Below are 18931 nucleotides of genomic sequence, written 5' to 3'. Positions count from 1 at the left end.
CGTTTGTTAAAACAATGCAGTAACTTTCAACCAATCAAGCACAAAGTAACTTTTGAAAAAAATATAAATAAAGGACGAATCAAAATAAAAACAAAAATTAGACAGAACAAAATTTGACTCTGACATAAAAATAATATACCGTACTTACTTGAATCGTAAGAGTAATATGAAAATTATATTAAATAATGACATAAGATATCTGGGAAATAAAATCACATGCGAGTTGGAGATAATGACTTGGCAGTTTCGTATGAAGAGGTGTAGATTGTATAATACCAAGTGCTGATGGTGATTGAATATAACTCATTTTTCATGTACATTTTTGTCCATTAGCTTGTTTTACTTTTCAGGCGGTCTGATCTTAATCGGGTCAGTAGGAATGTTTTTGGGTGGTTTGATAATAAGAATGTTCAAACTAGAGGTTCGAGGTATGCTCCATCTATGTGCGGTAACAACATTACTTTCTGGTGTTCTGGGAATATGTTTTTTAGCAGGTTGCCCAGAAACAAGATTGAGAGGTTTAGAGATGCCGTACACAAACAATATTGAGTAAGAGTATAGTATATAGTAAAAACTTCTGGCAACCTGACAGTTCTCTAGATGCAATAGGTTTTTACATTTCATCTTTTGTCTACAATTTATTCGTAGGAGGATTACTGCGATAAAGAAAAAAAAAAAAAAAAAAAAAAAAAAAAAACATTCTACACACGCCCTTGTTACATACTTTGAAAAACGTCAATATGTTACTGGTTCAGGTAATGTCGTTCCCTGTCAAATGTTGAATGCCGAGGTTATGTGTTGCAAAATTTAATTGAACAAGAACAACAACATAACGAAAAATAGGAAATGAAGAATTCTGTTCCAAAGATCCAAAGCTTCATTCGTTCATCTTGATTACGTACTTTTGACATAAAATAATTGATATTTCAGTACATCAGGCGGTTTCCTAGATACATGTCAAACGTCGTGTACATGTAAATATGAAGCAATGTCTTTAGTGTGTGGAGGAGATAATACTGTATATTATTCACCTTGCCATGCAGGTTGCAAAACACAGAATGGACAGGTAGGGTCTCCAAAACTATAAATCTGCAATCGTACAAAATATTTTCACTTACGAGTGATATTTTATTTGTGATTTTTACTTGGACACAACGTACCGGCTTACCTGACTTATGACCCGATTTTATAAATACACATGTTTATGTTTTAGTCAATGCAACTGCTGGTGGACACACCAGTAGTCAGACTTGTCTGAATGATATAAAAAAAATCTTACTTTTCTGTGGAAGTAAGATTTTTGTGTAACGTATACATATATTAAAACATGCCTAACCTCAACACCAAAGAAATAATTTCCATTCAGCATGTTAAAGGACGAATTGAAAGTCACGTATAACTGATACTTAAACAGGTTGTTTGTATGCAAGACATTGAAGGGAGGGTAACAAGTGAAACAGTTTGCATAACATAGTCGTAACGAAACTGTTACTGATGAAATTATTCGATACACGTTTTGATGCACATTGTTGTGAAACTAGGTTAAATTACTCATTAGCCTTTGTCTTGGGTTTATTTTTCCGTGATTAAAGGATGATGAGTGCATAAATTTTATAACTTTGTCTATAATTTGTCAATTATTAATCAGATATTCAGATCTTTGTGATCTTCTTCAGTGTTAATTAGTTATTAGTCACATATATATCATAGACAGTTGAGTAATCATTAAATTAGATTTAGCTTTTCAGAGTCAATTGTTAGATTCAGTTTAGACCTTCTTTACAGCTAAATGTAGCTGTATATCATTGACGTATTTTCATATGTCTGCTAAAATATGATATGGTCCAAAAATAAATAAATAAATAAATAAATAATACTGGAGATTCAGGAGTGGGATAATTCAACATTGAGTTAACATCCAAAACATGACCGGAAGGTGAAAGTAGGAAACAAATACGATATGGATTTAATGAATAATTGTATTTCAGTTGACTCTATATGTTAAGCAACATTTGGTGACATCACATGAAATATGTAGACGTCGAAATGCACGAACAACTCTGGGGATGACTGATAAATGGAAAATCGAAAATGTAACCATACTGAAACTCTAATATCTCACTTTCAATGTTGTTTTATTTTATTTCCATTATTTTACTGTATAACTTTTAAATGTTTTGTATCTTCTTTGTAGATTGGTATAAGTATTTTATGCGATTAGTGAATTATATGAACACTTTCTTGTCATGTTTTATAGTGTAGTCATCAAACCATAGTAATAGAGTATGAAACAAACAAATATTATATCTAAATATGAACCAGAATGTTTTATGGTTTAGTTAAGGTATTATATCCACTCTTGTAAAAGTTAAATCTGTTTTCTAAGTTTTTTCTTTTATGTATTTACTACTGTATTGCAAACTTTTAAATATATCAATAATACAAAATGATACTAATTGTATTTTATAGGTATCTTATAGTAACTGCAGTTGTGTAGCTGACGCTCTAAACATTTCAGTTTATAGTTCTACTGCCACAGCAACAATGGGTCGTTGTGATGATGGATGTGACAAGCTTGTCATACTGGCACCTTTTATGTTCCTAGCAATGATTTTAGTTTTAACTTCTGTGACTCCAAACTCAATGGCTGTGATGAGGTAACCTTTCTGTTTGATTAATTATTATTCTTTATTTTTTAAAGTCAAATACTGGGCAAGCATATAAAAAAATCATTGAAATTATGGATACTGCATTTTCATAACACTAATTTACTTTCTAATTTTTTTATGAATGCGTTAAAAAATATTAAAATTACTTGCTAAAGTTTTATACCTAACCAACAATATTCCGTTTTTCTTAAAACTAGAGTTGTACCGGATGAACAACGGCCATTTGCTCTTGGCGTTCAGTGGGTTTTTATACGATTATTGGGTGAGTAAAATGATCAACTGAGATTAAATTTATGTTATTTCAGACATCAAGTGAATTTAGAAAGAATACAGTGTAAATTCCTTATTTTTACATTATACATATAAAGATAAATCCAACGTTATTCCGACGACTGTTTGTATGGGGAAAAATTGTGTTCTAATAACCGTAAATTGTCACCACATTGCCTTCAGTCTCTGGTATGACATCTCTGTTGCATAAAGTACAATGCAGATATACTGTTACCTTTTTACCGTAACAGAAATCGTTTGTACAGATAAGTCTTTTATAAAATTTGTTTTGAATGCACCAAACTAAGCAGTAATTTAAAAATCAAATAATAATAAGTAAATAATAAAGACAATAATTTTTTTGGTAATTTTTCAGGTACAATACCGGGACCGTTTCTGGTAGGCTGGGCAATAGACAACGCTTGTTTAATATTTTTGGAAGGATCATGTGGAAACAAGGGAAATTGTTTGTTATATAGTCATGAATCTATGGCGCTGGGTGTCATGGTTTGGTGGCTTGTCGTGTCGCTAGTATCGTCCATATTTTATTTTCTCGCTAGTATATTTCAGTGTTGTGATTACAATAAGTCATTTGATCTCACATAGTTCAATCCTTAAATCATGCATACATATCATTACATTTGTATTTTTATTATTTTACTTTGTTTGGTAATTTTTGTTCATCATGTAAAATTTATAATTGAAAATTCCTTATTTGTATTTGACGATGAAGATAAGGGCCAAATGTTGACATTTAAATCCTCTTTCGAAATATTTTTTTCATTTCGTTCCATAGAAAGTTGATCCAAACAATCTTTTCTTAAATCATTACCTTTAAAGACGTTTGAGCAACACATTTTGTACAACGGATGAGACTATAAACTTCCATGAAATTTGTATGAAAAAAAGCTTCAAAACATTTTTGTAAATACATATAATTGGAATGGTTAAAACGGCAATTTATATTAGTTTTTGTAAGTAGTCTTTTGTAATTGTCGATTGGAGAGTTGGTAGGTAAAATATTTTTAAAATGACGCGTTTTAATAAGAAAATGATATGGGAAAAGTTGTGTGATATCTTAAATAGTTTTTTTAGCTCATCTGGCTGAAAGGCCAGGTCAGCTATTGCCATCACTATGTGTCCGTCGTCGTCGTCGTCCGTAAACTTTTTCAAACATCTTATTCTCTTAAATTACTCTATAGATTGTAACCAAACTTTGCATGAATGTTACTTAGGGTATTTTTTAACAATCCTTGTGTGGGGATTTTTGATATGACAAAAAAACATGGCCTGTTACTAAAACAGACCAATGGGGTCAAATTGTAGAATTATGCAAATAACTCAAAAACAGTTGGGTTTGGCTAAAATCTGGTAAGACAAACTTGTTCAGCATGATGGGATGGACCTATGCCGAAATTTTTTCAGAAAGAAAATGAGTGATGGGTCCTGAAATGAATTTTTTTTCCGAATTTCACATTTCCCACTTAGAAAATCTCCTCTAAAACGACTGGATGGATTGAAACAAAACTTTGCATGAATATTATGTAGAACATGTTTAACAATCTGTGTTTGGGGATTCCTGATCTTGCAATAAACATGGCCGCCGTTACTAAAAAATACATCATAGGGGTCACATTGTAGCATTATGCAAATAACTCAAAAAAAGATTTAGCTAAATCTGGTAGGTGGTTAAACTATTCAGCATGATATGATGGATTTATGCCGAAATTGTCAGCAAGATCCATTGACGAATGAATCAGTTATGGGTCCTGGAATGGTTATTTTTCCGAATTTTACATTTCCAACTTTGAAAATCTTCTCAGAAACTACAGGATAGATTGAAACAAAACTTTGCATGAATGTTATGTAGAACATGTTTAACAATCTATGTGTGGGGATTTTTGATCTTGCGAAAATTCTGGCCGCCGTTACTAAAAATAGACCATAGGGGTCAAATTGTAGAATTATGCAAATAACTCAAAACAGTTGATTATAGCTAATATCTGGCAGGAATTAACAATTGTTCAGCATGATGGGATTACCTGCTTGTACATGTATGCCGAAATTTTCAGAAAGATCTGTTGACAAATGGAAGAGTTATGGGTCCTGAAATGTTTTTTTTTAAATCTCCTCTTGGACAACTTGTGGGATGGATTGTAACCAAACATTGCATGAATGTTTGTTAGGATACCCTTAACAATTTTACATCCGTCGAAAACGTGGCCATCACTACTAAAAATTAACGATTTGTTGAATTACTTGAAAACCAAAGGGTTTAGCTTAATTTTCCAGATGGAAAATTGATCAGCATGTTGAGGCCAACCTATGCCGATATTTTCATAAAGATCTGTTGCTCAATTTTTGGGTTATTGCCCTTGAAGAGAAAAAAATGTCAATTAACTTAAATGGTCTGTATTGATTAAATGATTCTTGTGACAATAGTACGGTAAGATCAAGAGTTCAGCTGTAGAAAGCTATATAGACTATTTTTGACCAGGTTAGCGATTCAGGCTCTCTAGAGCCTCTATTTAGCCGATACCAAAGGTTGTAAAAGTTCAGTCAACAGCCTTCAACACAATGAAATTATTTTTTGGTACATTTTACAATGTGTAGTTAATGTATGTTAATCAGATTATCATGTACATGAATTTAGTGTGTTTTCCTATAAAATACGTATTTGTTAAACGCTTAGTTCTGATATGACTGATGTTTCTGTAAGATCTTATTACTTTTAAGTTCAATAAGGAAAACACTTACTTGTTAACAAAACATTAATACATTCATACAGGCTTCCTGTATGACGGATGGCTTAATTCTAAGCATATAGCTACCATAACCGCTTCATATCTTATTAAAGAGTAATCAAGGGAACCAAGGTTATAGCAGTGATCAAAAGAATGTAATCGAGGGACAAAGACCAGACATGGAAAACAGACATACACAACAAAGAACATAAAGTAACTAAAATCATACATACAAAGTAACGAAAGAATATGATCAACTAGGACTCCACTAAAAACTGGGAGCATGGACCAGGAGCCCCGGTAGGGTAAGCGTTTGGTGCCTTTCTAGAAACACCCGCCGAGTTGCTCATGAAAAAGTCAAGTCCGTGGTAAACGAAAGAGAAAAGGAATATGTTATCTAGGTATACCATATTTTAGGATTCATTTGAACTAAACGACATAACTTTCTACCTTTTACTTTGTTTTAGCTAAAATCCATTTGATATATATAAAAAATTGTCACTTCTCTACAACACAGCTAAGGAAACTGAGGGAGATCACAGTGTAATTTCAATTTCATCTGCACTTGGCTAGGGATTTGTTTTACATTCTACCCTCATAGAAGTGTGTATTGTGTCCAAGTTTATTGAAAGATGTTGTTTCTGATGTATTAGTCACTGATTAAACATACACTAACCCACTCTTAACTATGCACAACACCTACTCCTCAGTATGCACTACACCCACTCCTCACCATGCACTACACCTACTCTTCACCATGCACTACACCTACTCACCATCCACTATACCCACACCTTATTAGTCACTCATTAAACATACACTAACCCACTCTTAACTATGCACAACACCTACTCCTCAGTATGCACTACACCCACTCCTCACCATGCACTACACCTACTCTTTACCATGCACTACACCTACTCACCATCCACTATACCCACTCCTCACCATGCACTACACCTACTCACCATCCACTACACCCACTCTTCACCATGTACTACACCTACTCACCATCCACTAAACCCACTCCTCACCATCCACTATACCCACTCCTCACCATGCACTACACCTACTCTTCACCATGCACTACACCTACTCACCAGCCACTATACCCATTCCTCACCATGCACTATACCTACTCACCATCCACTATACCCACTCCTCACCATGTAGTCGACTAAGATTTCTTGGTTCCCTTGATTACTCTTTCATATTATAGAATAGAAGTTTTTAATGAATGAATGAATGAATACGCTATTGCGAAAGCATAAACATGCTATGGCAAACAAACCCAGATATAAAATGAGAACAATAACAGATAGCAGAAAAAAATTAAGTATCATATCTACCAATTTCAATATTCAGTCTGAGTGTACCACTACGTATTTAAGATAAAAAAAAATATAATCAAGATATTTCTCTTTAATAAAACTTATTTTGAACTGTCTATAAATACACAATTTATTACATTCTTCTAACCCTGCATTCCAGCTTTGTACAAACTGATCTTTTAGGCGATTTTATGTTGTCAATAGATAGTGTACCAGGATGTTGATTAATCAAAATATTATAACCAAGATCACATAATAAATCTTCTACATTTGACACCCGATTAATTTTACTATTTAATACATCATATAAATTTTGTACACATCATGAAATATTGGAGGTTTTTTTCGGAACAATCTGAATCCATCACTTCAATATTCTCTGTTCAGTAATCACATACATTTACTGAAGTGAAGATAAAAGTGAGGATAGGAGTTCATCATCTCAAGCTGGTCGCCGTTATAGTAAAAATGACAATCTACGAACCGCCATCCATTACGAAAAACTACGACTTTGGTCTTGTTCGTATTTACTTCAATGCTCCATTTGTTACAATATAACATTAACTTATCCAACAGATGTTGTAGAACGTTTGGTGATTTCTCCAAAAAAAATTATTATCCGCAAATAGAATAAAATATATGAGAAATCCATTTTAATTCACTATTTAGATTGCTTCAAGAAAACTTGCTTATGATATCATTGAAAAAAAAATTATAAGAGTAAGGGTTAGAGTAAGAGATAAAGGTTCACCTTGTTTTATACCAAGCAACTTTTCAAACGCATCTAACAGAATTTCACCGGATCACACTCGCAATCGTACAGCAGATTTTACAACGGACACGACCTTGCTGCTAATTCCTTGGTTAAGTAATTTATATAGTAAGATGTTTATATAGTTATGCTTTCATTTTTCTTGTCAAGACGATAGGTGTCAGGAATGGATTTCAGCATTTTAATTTTAAGATTGACCTCACAGAATGTCTTAACAATTTGCAGACAATGTATTTTCATCTTCAGTTTTAGCTACATTATCGAAAACTAAGTTGTTACGCATGGATGTTTTTTATTGAACTTCTATTATCTCAGTTTATTATTTTCCTTCCGCATATCACCGATGGACTCAGCAATGTTATCGTCACTTTCCAAGTTCGCTCTGCTGCTGATAAACTGCTTCGAAATCTTGTCAAATTCATTTTTACATTTGGCAAAATCAGTTTTTTGTTTTTCAAAATGTTTACTTATTACTTAAAAGCTCCTTTCTACCTGGTCCATTCGACTAATAAACTGCCGTTTTTAAAAAAAAAGCAGTTAACAATGATTATTCTAATATCATCGATTTTTGTTCAATGAATGTGAAAGTCGAATATATTTGAGATTTCTTGTTTGACTGGAAATCAATTTCAATTGAATACTTTATGGATGCAATAACAATAATTTGAAAGTTAAGACAAAATTTCTCAATAGATATTTTATGAAATTCCCATGTTAAAAGATTCCATGGTGGATACTTATAGATATGAAAATGCACATGCCTGAAGCTTTATTAAATAAACTGTTATCATAGAGATAAGTCTCGTATGTTCGATATTGCCAATATAATGGTGTGTTTGTTAAATATTAGTTTTTGTGTTGCTTTAATATTTTGTATAAAATGTGAAATTACAAGATTATCATTTTTTGTGTTTCCACTACAAAATGCACTAGGCGACAGATGGATGAACACTCAACTAAACTTTTCTGGAGACCACCACAAAATACCTCGCCACTTCGTGGTCACACAACGACGGTGTATCTGGTCGTCCATGCTCCCACTTCTTAGTGGAGTCTGAGTTGTTCATTTGCCTTTGTTACTTTATATGTATGATTTTGGTTGCTTTATGTTCTTTGTTGTGTTTGTCTTTTTTTCATGTCTGGTCTCAGTCCCTGGATTACATTCTTTTGATTACTGCTATAACCTTGGTTTCCTTAATTACTCTACAACATGTTTGACAATTAATGTATATAATAGAGTAATCAAGGGAACCAAGGTTATAGCGGTAATCAAAAGAATGTAATCCAGGGACAAAGACCAGACATGGAAAACAGACATACACAACAAAGAGCATAAAATAACTTCTGTATTGATGACTTCAATCTTGTAGCAACATAATATTATGAAATAAGAAAGGTCGGAAGAATTGGAATATCTGACAAATTAAAGATGTCATTATGAATGGCAAAAATGTGAGTAGCTGGGGATTAATTGTTTTTATTGCATCACATTGAGATAGTAGAGATTTAAGTAAAGATGAAGTAAAAAAATATGTCTCCATGAACTATAAGAAACCTTAATATTAAACTTTTAACATTAAATTTTCTAAGTTAACAAACCAAGGCTGCGGGGGTATATGCATAAAATTGGCATGGATTTGTTATGCAATGGTGGTAATGCATCTGTACACCAAATATCATTGACTTAGCATAAGGGGTTCATGTTGAAATGTTATTATCAGCAAACTTAACATTGAACTTAAACATTAAATTATCTAAGTCAACAAACCATGACTTCGGGGGTATATGCTTTCCGCCGTCGCCGGAAAAGCAAATCCTAAGTCTCGCCTTCCGCGACTTTCGTTGCAGGCGAGACAAAAATTACCGAACATTTAAACTTAGGCAATAGTCAAAGGGAATAGTCAAAAAGAAAAATCCTTATAACAAATTGCAATATCGAGGTAAAAACCGGAAAATTGGAAATTAATGCAATAATCCTGACTTGGTATAGGAATTTCCGATGGAAATGGTGGGTAAAAACGTATTTTACAACGCTAAGGTTACACTCTACCTCATAAATCTCTGCAGATAGTCCTATAAGGATTTGTGGGAATAAAGCTATGCTATCTGTCAACATATATTTGTTACTTACAATTATATGAAAGTTCCAATGGTAAATTAGTTTATAATGAAAATTCATTACGATCCATTTGTTTTATTAGGATTATTCCGTTAGAAACATTTGTAATATTAGGTTTATTCCATTAGGAACAGATATTACAATGATATTTCCAGAGGAACTTATACGTTATACCAGAGCTTGCCTTAATTACGCTGACTTTTTGTACCACACTAAACTTCTTACAATATTGCTTCTGGAACAGGGCTATGTTGTCACAAAAGTGATCTTATGTAATGGAGGAACTTCTCTTCCATTTTTTTCATATGTACGGAACGCAAACTAAGTTTTTCAAAGAGACGTAACCCACCAACACAAGAAAGCCTTGTTGGTGGCCTTAATGGGAGCGGGGGCTTGGAAGAACAGTAAACGTTTTTCTTCGACACTCAAACTATTTTCACTCTAGTAAGTACCTAAATGGATTGAAATAAGTTATTTCAAGTATTCAAGTGCGTACCGCAGCTCCGATAAATCGAATATTTGAATTTGAAGTATCCAGCTGTCCATCGCTCAAATTGGACAGTAAACCAGTCTGTCGGTTGGAAAGTTACTCACCTTTGACTAAAATATAAAAAAAAAACGATGTTAAACTCGGGAATGTGAAAAAAGAATTATTGAGAGACCCATACATACAAATTAACATTTGTTCCTGTAAAAAGTATACATTGTTAAATTTTTTGAAAATGATAGATATTCTCATATGATTTTTCATAAGAACCTGTAGCTGTGGTAACATAATGAGAAAAAAATTGCTTGACAAATTTTGGGTGACTTCCAAAAATGAACTGTTAAAAGTAGATTTTCTTAATATCAGGCACTTAAAAACTTCAAGAAATAGTAAGCAGGCATCGTATTGTTGTAAAAAAAAAACATCAAAAAATAATCTGTATCTTTCTTGCTAATTTTTTATACTTTTAATTCTTAAGTTTCGTGCAAAAGTTTGCAGTTTTGAAAAAAAAAAACAGCCAACTGCTTTAAGGGAGAGAACCCAATCCGGCAAGGACATGAATCTTTGTGGATAGCTTGAAGCATGCATTTTACACTTTTACATCTCTTAATTTCACATGTATTACTTCTACTTATGTAAGTACGCTCTACTACCCATAATCAATATTTATTTTAAGTTTTGCTAAATGAAACCGGGTCAACTTTATGTACGGAATAGTGCACCTCAATCTCATCTGTATAGTGCAACTGAAATAATCCCCGCTTACATTACAATTAGTTCTATCCGATATACTACAATACAACTGTGTCACCGGTCAAAATTGATTTAACATCAACTTTTCAATAAGTGTTGAACTTTGTGTGGGAGACGCATCAAGTTTAAGATGAAAATAATAAGATACGAGTAAAAATATAGTAAATAAATTTGTTAACGCTATCAAAATTCATCATTTGTCATCTGTTTGTCAGAAACAGAATATTTCTACATAAGATCTGGATATCGGAGATAAAACTTTTAACACAGCGTATGATTGCATTGGTCAAAAAGTCTTACTCGCAGTTCAAGAAGTCAGAATAATAACTACTAGCTCTGGCATACCTTAACAACTGATAAATATAAACACTGTATGCAGGGGAAGCTGGTAAATTACAGCACAATATAAGATAATTTATAATTTTAAAATCAAAATCTTTCGTTTGTCATATATTTTGCACTGAAATTTCTATTTGTTGTCAATAACTGAAGTGATGCTCTAAAAATGACGCGAATAAAGCTGTATCAGTAGTCTCTTTGATTTCTTGCTCTGGTGGATACATAGACGAAAGCCATCTAAGATTATCAAAGATAATCGTCAATATATCGATAGGTAAAATTAAGGGATCTGGCCACTTTTGTCTTCCTGTCTTTCTACAAGATTTTGAAGAAACTCCGATTCATATGAATATAGAAAAAGTTTTGTGTAATATCGGGGTCTTTGAAAACTGATGTAGTATTGGCACTCATTGACCTACTTAAAACTTTCATTCGTTTCAAAATGAAAGACCTCACGGACTTTAACCACTCTGACAGAGAATCAATGTCTTCTTGTTCTCGTTTTATACATTTTCTTGCATAGTCCTCGACGGCATCCATCAGAACTTTCAGAAGTTATAATTCCAATTTATGGAGCGTGGTTCACGGTACGTGGGACCTTTAGATAGGATATTACGCAGAGATTCGTTTTCGATGATGGTTAAATCTCCCGTAACGACGTGACTAGAAGGACCATATTTGAATGGAGAGTTTTTGCAAGAACAGTCAGGTGGTTTAGCCTTGAAGTCTTCAATCTCGAGGTTCTGCAATAGCCTTTTATAATTGAAAATTTTGGATGCAATGGGTGAAGTATATGAATATGAAATAAGTGGTATGATTTTGTCTTGAAATATGGGGGAATTTCAAAGCTGTCAAAGAGGGTTTGCAGTCCTACCACAACACTTGTTACTCCCGTAGTGGTATTAATTCAGATATTTTGGAGACAATCAGTTCAAGACTATTATCAGAATATAATAGCATTAAAACCTATGATTTTTCAACACTGTTTATTTCTATTCCACATACTCACTTAAAATCCCGACTTAAAATATTATCCAAAAAGATGGTACACCTAGATACAAATATAAAGTTCTTGGTAAAGATTCCTCATACTTTGTAAGAAATAATTCCAAATCATCTTCAAAATATACAGAGGAAGATGTTTACAAAATGCTGGAATTTTTAATCGACAACGTATTTGTCCAGTGTGTTGGGCGGGTTTTTCAACAAACGGTCGGTATTACAATGGGAACTAACTGCGCTCCTTTACTTGCTGACCTATTCCTTCACTCTTATGAGGCTGACCTTATAGCTGATCTGATCCGAAAGAAGGAATATCCTTTAGGTAGATCCTTTAATCTCAGTTTCCGCTATATGGATGACGTATGATCCTTAAACACTCCTAATTTCTGGGATTTTATACATCGCATCTACCCCAAAGAACTTGAGATAAAGGATACTACAGACACTGTGAAGTCAGCCTCATATCTTGACCTACACTAAGAAATCGATGGTAAATAAAAACTATTGACCAAACTTTACGACAAACGTGATGACTTTTCATTTAAAATTGTCAACTTTCCTTTCATCTGTGGCAACATCCCTTCGGCACCTTCGTATGGAGTGTTTATATCACAACTCATACGTTATGCCAGAGCTTGCCGAAACTACGCAGACTTTTTGTATCGCGCTAGAATTCTAACAAATAGGCTTCTGGAACAGGGTTATGTTGCTACAAGGTTGAAGTCATCACTACAGAAGTTTTATGGTCGTCATCATGAACTCGTGGATATTTATAATTTATTATTATTCTTAATCAACAGCCTGCGGGAACAACAATCTAGGCGATCAGTGGTTTAATAGCCTAAGAAAACGTAAACCATACGGTTTCATTTTAATTTGTCCCTGATTCAATGTAATTTAAAGTCGCTGCTTCGACAAATACTTTTCATTCAAGATTGTTGGCTAATCAAAGTTTAAAAGCACTTAAACAATTCACTGTGTACCTACGGTCAGTACACGATATGTATCTGGAATACATCAGGAGCAGATTGTATGTCGTTTAAACAACAGTTAGGCTTCCTAAAACTAACGTGTTGTGGTTTAGGTCATAAAAGTTTCACGCTATATGATTGTAAAATTACGGTAAAAAATGAGTTTATCATGCGTTTTAATTGGAAAAAAGAAAAAAAAAGAACTTATCTATGGTGTCTTTATCAGAAATAACAAAAAAATGTACGAAATTGAATATGACTAAGTAAACCCCACAAAGTATTCAAAATATAATTTCAATTTTGCTAAGGAAAGTTATGTTTAACACAATCGCAAATATTTCGTGTTGAAGAAAATCAAGGGTTCTTACTGCAAATAAATTATTATCAACTTACCCGATTTGCTTCATTATAATAAAATTGATGTGAAAAAAATAATGATTTTCATACTTTAACTTGATTAAAATGTGTTTACTGATTTTGTTTTTAAACGCATCGTCTGCGGAATTAAAATGAGCAACCTCAACGCTAGAAATGAAACTTAAAATATAACTCTAATGTGACATAGAATTGCACATTAACAAAATGGTTAAATCACGTTGCTAATGTTATAACGGATATATATTGATTATTGAAAGGCTGTGGTCATTCTTTATTCGTTTTATAACCATATTTAGTCCTGTCATCATTTGATAGATTAATTTACAAAACCCTTCTTATATAAGGACAAGCGGTGTAAAATGACTCTTTGGCCCCGTGCAGGTCCGGGTGTTAAAAGAAAAGGCCTGCAGCAGCGCTAAGCTTGTCGTAAAAGGCGACTAAATAGTGCTCAGAACCCTAGCCGGGTACTAGGGCGCTCTGTTCACAGAGCAACTGGGAAGTGTGCCCCAGGTGGTTGAATGGGGGTACCCCTGGCGTGTTACATGCTGGGGTTGTCAGGCTATAATACGGAAAACCTGACCGCAAACCATAACGATGCACCGTGTTGGGAAAGATGCCATTTTCCTCGCACGTTAATGAACCCTACTGTGGTATTCTCCCGGAGTAGGAACCATAGGGCTCCGCCACAGGAGGCTAAATTAACCCACCGTACCCATCTCTCCCTATTTCCAGTGGCAATCAAAATTTGTCGACCCCATTGTCCTTGTGTCCCATCCCTTTTTCATTTCATCATCATTTCATGTTCATTTTATCATCAATTTCATGTTCATCGTCTGAATATAGCTGAAATATTGCTGCTCGGACGTTAAACCCCAACAAACAACAAACAAACAAACAAAATGACTCTTTGAACTTTGGAATACTACTTCAAGGACGTAATGAGAATATGAAACTTGTTTTTGTAAACAATTAATGGTGATTTATAGCTTAAGATAATATAGTTTCTTTACAAACTTATTTATACCTTAATTACATTGAACCATGTGTTGCGTTCACCTACCATTTTGGCCGAATTAAAAGACACATTAAGGGGAGAGAAATATGTATAAAGTAAAGTAAAGTAGATTACAAGATGGACACGAGTACAGTTGAGTTAGTTGATGTTAATAGAGGGTAAGCCTGTCTTGCAAGCAACTGCAAAAATATCCCTAAATGTCAAAAGTGTGATGATTTAAGTCTTATTATATCTCTTGAAAAATATAGTACATTTGGAGACATATTTAATTTTCTTAGTAAAATTCTTAACTGTGATTGAACTCCACTAAGAAACAAAATAAAATGAGATAAAATGGTTTGATGGTGTAAAATGTCATTTGAATTATACATGTACTTAAAAATGGTGCTTTGTAATTTTAATTGACTATTAAAACATTTGCAACAATAAAAAAAACAAAAACAAAAACAAAAAATAAACAAAAACTAGACAAAAAAGAAGACATATACAATAGTTAGTCTGTTATACTTAATAGTGTCTAATTTGTGTAATTTATGACTAAAAGCATCAAACGAATATTATTAAACGTTGAGCACTGTTTACATACATCATGAAAAAAAAAATCCTTTTATGAAGTAATTTAATTACTATTCCTCTACATTTTAAGCATGTTGAACATGTTGACAGTTTTTTTGTCACTTTGTCACTTTGTGTTGTTGGCGGTGCCTTCTTTGTGTAATTTGTAATAAAAAATATTACCGTAAATTTGATAATTTGGCGGTTTTTCTGTCAAAATATTGTGTTATTTTTGGAGTTATCAAGCAGTGGTAAAAACAATCCTCTACCCTCCTTACAGTTAATGCTACAAAAGCCGAGCTATTGCTGGTTTATTTTGATACAAGGAAGGGTTAATAAATTGGTAATGTAAACATCGGACAACTGATGTCTGCCTCCGACGGCAATGGGTTTTTAAGTTCCACTAAAGTCAAAATCTAGGACTTCGCCAGTCATTATAGTCATAATTTAAAAAATGCAATTATTGTTTTCCTAAAAATTCATTAAACTGTATATGGTCTTCTATACATACTTATGTTTCCTACTCTGATATAACATCTTCTTCCATGTACAATAATAATCAATAATTTGAAAACAATAGAAATGTAAACACCAAATTTTAGAATTAATTTACAAATTAACCATAACGGGTTTGTTAGGATGCAAATATTCTGTAGCTTAAATATCTAGCTCACTAATTTGCAACAATCACCAGATTTAAATGAAAACTTTGATAGTGTATGTTTTTTGCTGTTATTTAGCTGGACCTTAGCAAAAATATCATAATTCATTTATTTTTTTACGAAATGACGATGTGTTCAAGCAATTCAATGCTAGCATAAGCTGCATAACACATAAGGAAACAGGATTATATATATCCCAGAATGCAATATTGTTTTGACATCTGTCGATTTGTTTTGAAACATGTTGTTTCTGTCAAAAATAGAACTTATAAAACATTTCTCCTCAAATCTGGCAGGTGCTTGTGTGTTAAAAGCACATAAAAATACATTTAGCAACGTGTTAGATCTAAATTTAAGGTAGTAGAGCTGGGGTAAGGGAGGTAATCCAGATTGGAAGGTTGTTAGTTACTAGAACGCTTAAATGACTCCTAACATGGAAGATTCAAAGTGATGCTGATGTCAAAAGTAAATATTTCAAGAAGGGATTCAACTTCTAAAACAAAGATATCAGCCTCCAGCAACTCTGATCTTTGTAAACTAGGAAATTGGAGTATTGATTAAAGGTTTTTCAAGATTTAAGTCATCACTACTGAAATTTTATGGTCGTCATCATAAACTCGTGGATCGTTACGGTGTATCCACTTGTACCATGCGAACTGATTTGTTCAACGTGTCATAGACATCTTTTCCCTTTTTGTCTACCATGGACTTGACTTTTCATGAGCAACTCGGCGGTTGACCGAAGCAGAAGACGCTTCTATACCGGTACAGCTGGTCTATGCTTCCAGTTTTTTGATGAAGTCCGAGTTTGTTACTTTGTATGTATTATTACGGTTTTTTATGTTCCTTTTGTGTGTGTCTGTTTTCGATGTCTGGTTTATGTCCCTGGATTACATTCTTTTTGATTTCCGCTAGAATCTTGGTTCCCTTGATTACTCTTTCCAATAGGTATGTTGAGGAATATTTTTAATTAGGTGGGAAAATGTTTGAAATGATGTACTCTAGCATTTAAAGAAGCATTCAAATTGAAATACGACTATTTTCTGTCATGAGACAGTACGGCTAACCAATTACCTTGTTACTTTCCTTAACCATTTATAGTTGAGGAATGATACTTTTTCGTATAATTCCTTATAAGATGTGTCCAGCATACAATTATATCCAGTACTTATGTTGACCATAGAAATTTGTCCCTTCAGAAACTTAATATTTGTGTGACATTTTGCAACACAAGTTGCATCTTGCTGTGACATGCAATGCTCTTTCTTCAATATCAGTCATCATAAATCTATCTTTGGTAACCTTATTTAATATTTACACGATGGTAGCAATTAATTTGACTAATTAGAAATTATTCCAATGCCTTTCTTCAAGATATTTAAACATTAGAAAAACTACATTGTGAACTTTTCTGAATGAATATGAATAGTCCATAGAATGTCAGTTTTGTACGAAAATTGAATTATAAAATTTTGCAAAACATAAGTTTTTATATAGGGAAATAGCTTAAAATTACCTCCTTTCGTTATTTTGGTAAAATAAAAGTCAACTATCTCTTACACAACATAAATAGAAAAAAAAAGTAATGCTAAATCTTGTATAATAATCCTTCTAAAATGAATTTGACTTAATATACAGTTGTTTATTTAAAAAAGTTGTAACTCTACACTACCAGATATGGTTCAGTTTGGACAACTATTCAGAGTTCTGCATTTTTGGGCCCGTATTGTTCAAAATCTGCACGTTGATTTTTCTTAAGAATTTGACAGAAGATGTATGATATCATGTACAAATATAGGGAAAATTAAATTATGGGAAAATTTTGGGGTTACTTCTTGGGGTTACTTCAGGCATACTATCTTAAAACATCAATTTATTAATATAATGAATTGAAAAAGCTTCAATAAGAAATGTCCTATAATTAAATCTGTCACAGTTTGCATGTAAGTCATACAAATATTACATCTTTCTTTCGTCAGCGCCCATTAATACACTTGTATGTACTTTTTAATACATTTTATTTTTTAGAGATTATTTTTTGGCAATTCATTTCTTCATTTCTTTTGGAGTTTTCAAAATATACTTTTTTTATTTGGGAGAAAGATATCTCAAAATAATGCGTTAAAACGACAGAAATGTTTCATTTATCAAAAAGCTTTCGTACAGTTTTTTTTCAGTTCTCTATTTTTTAGATTATGTGATTATGTACTTCATATACTTTAGCTCCTCGTCTGCACCACATTTCCAAGAAATAAATAAGCTGATTTAACAACGATCCAAGTAATGACAGCTAGAAGACCCTAACCTCTAATCAGTACCTGTTGTGTCTTGCTATGCATTTAGTACCCAAATTAATCAGTCGTCCATTTTCGATTAGTGGCCTATAAATGACATGAAAATATTCATCATTAAAAAAGTGGAGGGTGGTTCCAAACAAGAAATTTCTTCAATGAAATGGGGTTAATGGTTTTATTTGATTGTATACACGCAAATTTTACAAAAAAATAAAATATCCAGCAAAAACGGAGTTTTAACCCTCAAAACCCTCCTTTTGTACCCGCCACTGTTTCGTGCTTTTCAGAATGGCCGCGTTTATAAAAAAAAGGAACATTTTGTATTAATCGACCATGCGGAATAAAATATATGGCCAGAAAAGGGATTTCTATCATTATCATATGTCTCGCTGAAAATAAACAAATCGTCAAATTAATCAAGGAAAAGTAGCAACTAAGTTTAAAACAAAATTAAAAAAAAAATATGAACATATTTTTACAGTTTGTGACAACGTGTCTCGTGACAATTGCAGAATGATAAATAATCATTAAATTTGCTTGAGCCATAATACTTTTGACAATCCAATTTTC

General features: G+C 32.9%; 1 protein-coding gene across 1 annotated transcript in view; it reads left to right on the top strand.

Annotated features, from left to right (window-relative positions):
• Positions 1-5624, top strand: part of LOC148623532 (solute carrier organic anion transporter family member 4A1-like) — a 35910-nt gene extending 30286 nt beyond the window's left edge. The window contains exons 10-14 of the mRNA XM_088565400.1: positions 351-549; positions 931-1066; positions 2470-2657; positions 2867-2931; positions 3316-5624. Of these exons, the coding sequence (XP_088421526.1) occupies positions 351-549; positions 931-1066; positions 2470-2657; positions 2867-2931; positions 3316-3545 (818 nt within the window). The 3' untranslated portion in view covers positions 3546-5624. The remainder of the gene's footprint in view (positions 1-350; positions 550-930; positions 1067-2469; positions 2658-2866; positions 2932-3315) is intronic.
• The last annotated feature ends 13307 nt before the right edge of the window (positions 5625-18931 follow it).

The sequence above is a fragment of the Perna viridis genome, chromosome 2, assembly GCF_037379345.1.
Source record: "Perna viridis isolate PV_CMFRI_1.1 ecotype Kerala chromosome 2, ASM3737934v1, whole genome shotgun sequence".
Classification (NCBI taxonomy): Eukaryota; Metazoa; Mollusca; class Bivalvia; order Mytilida; family Mytilidae; genus Perna; species Perna viridis.
The sequence above is the reverse complement of the archived record's forward strand: the minus strand, read 5'-3'. Positions and strand labels throughout refer to the sequence as shown.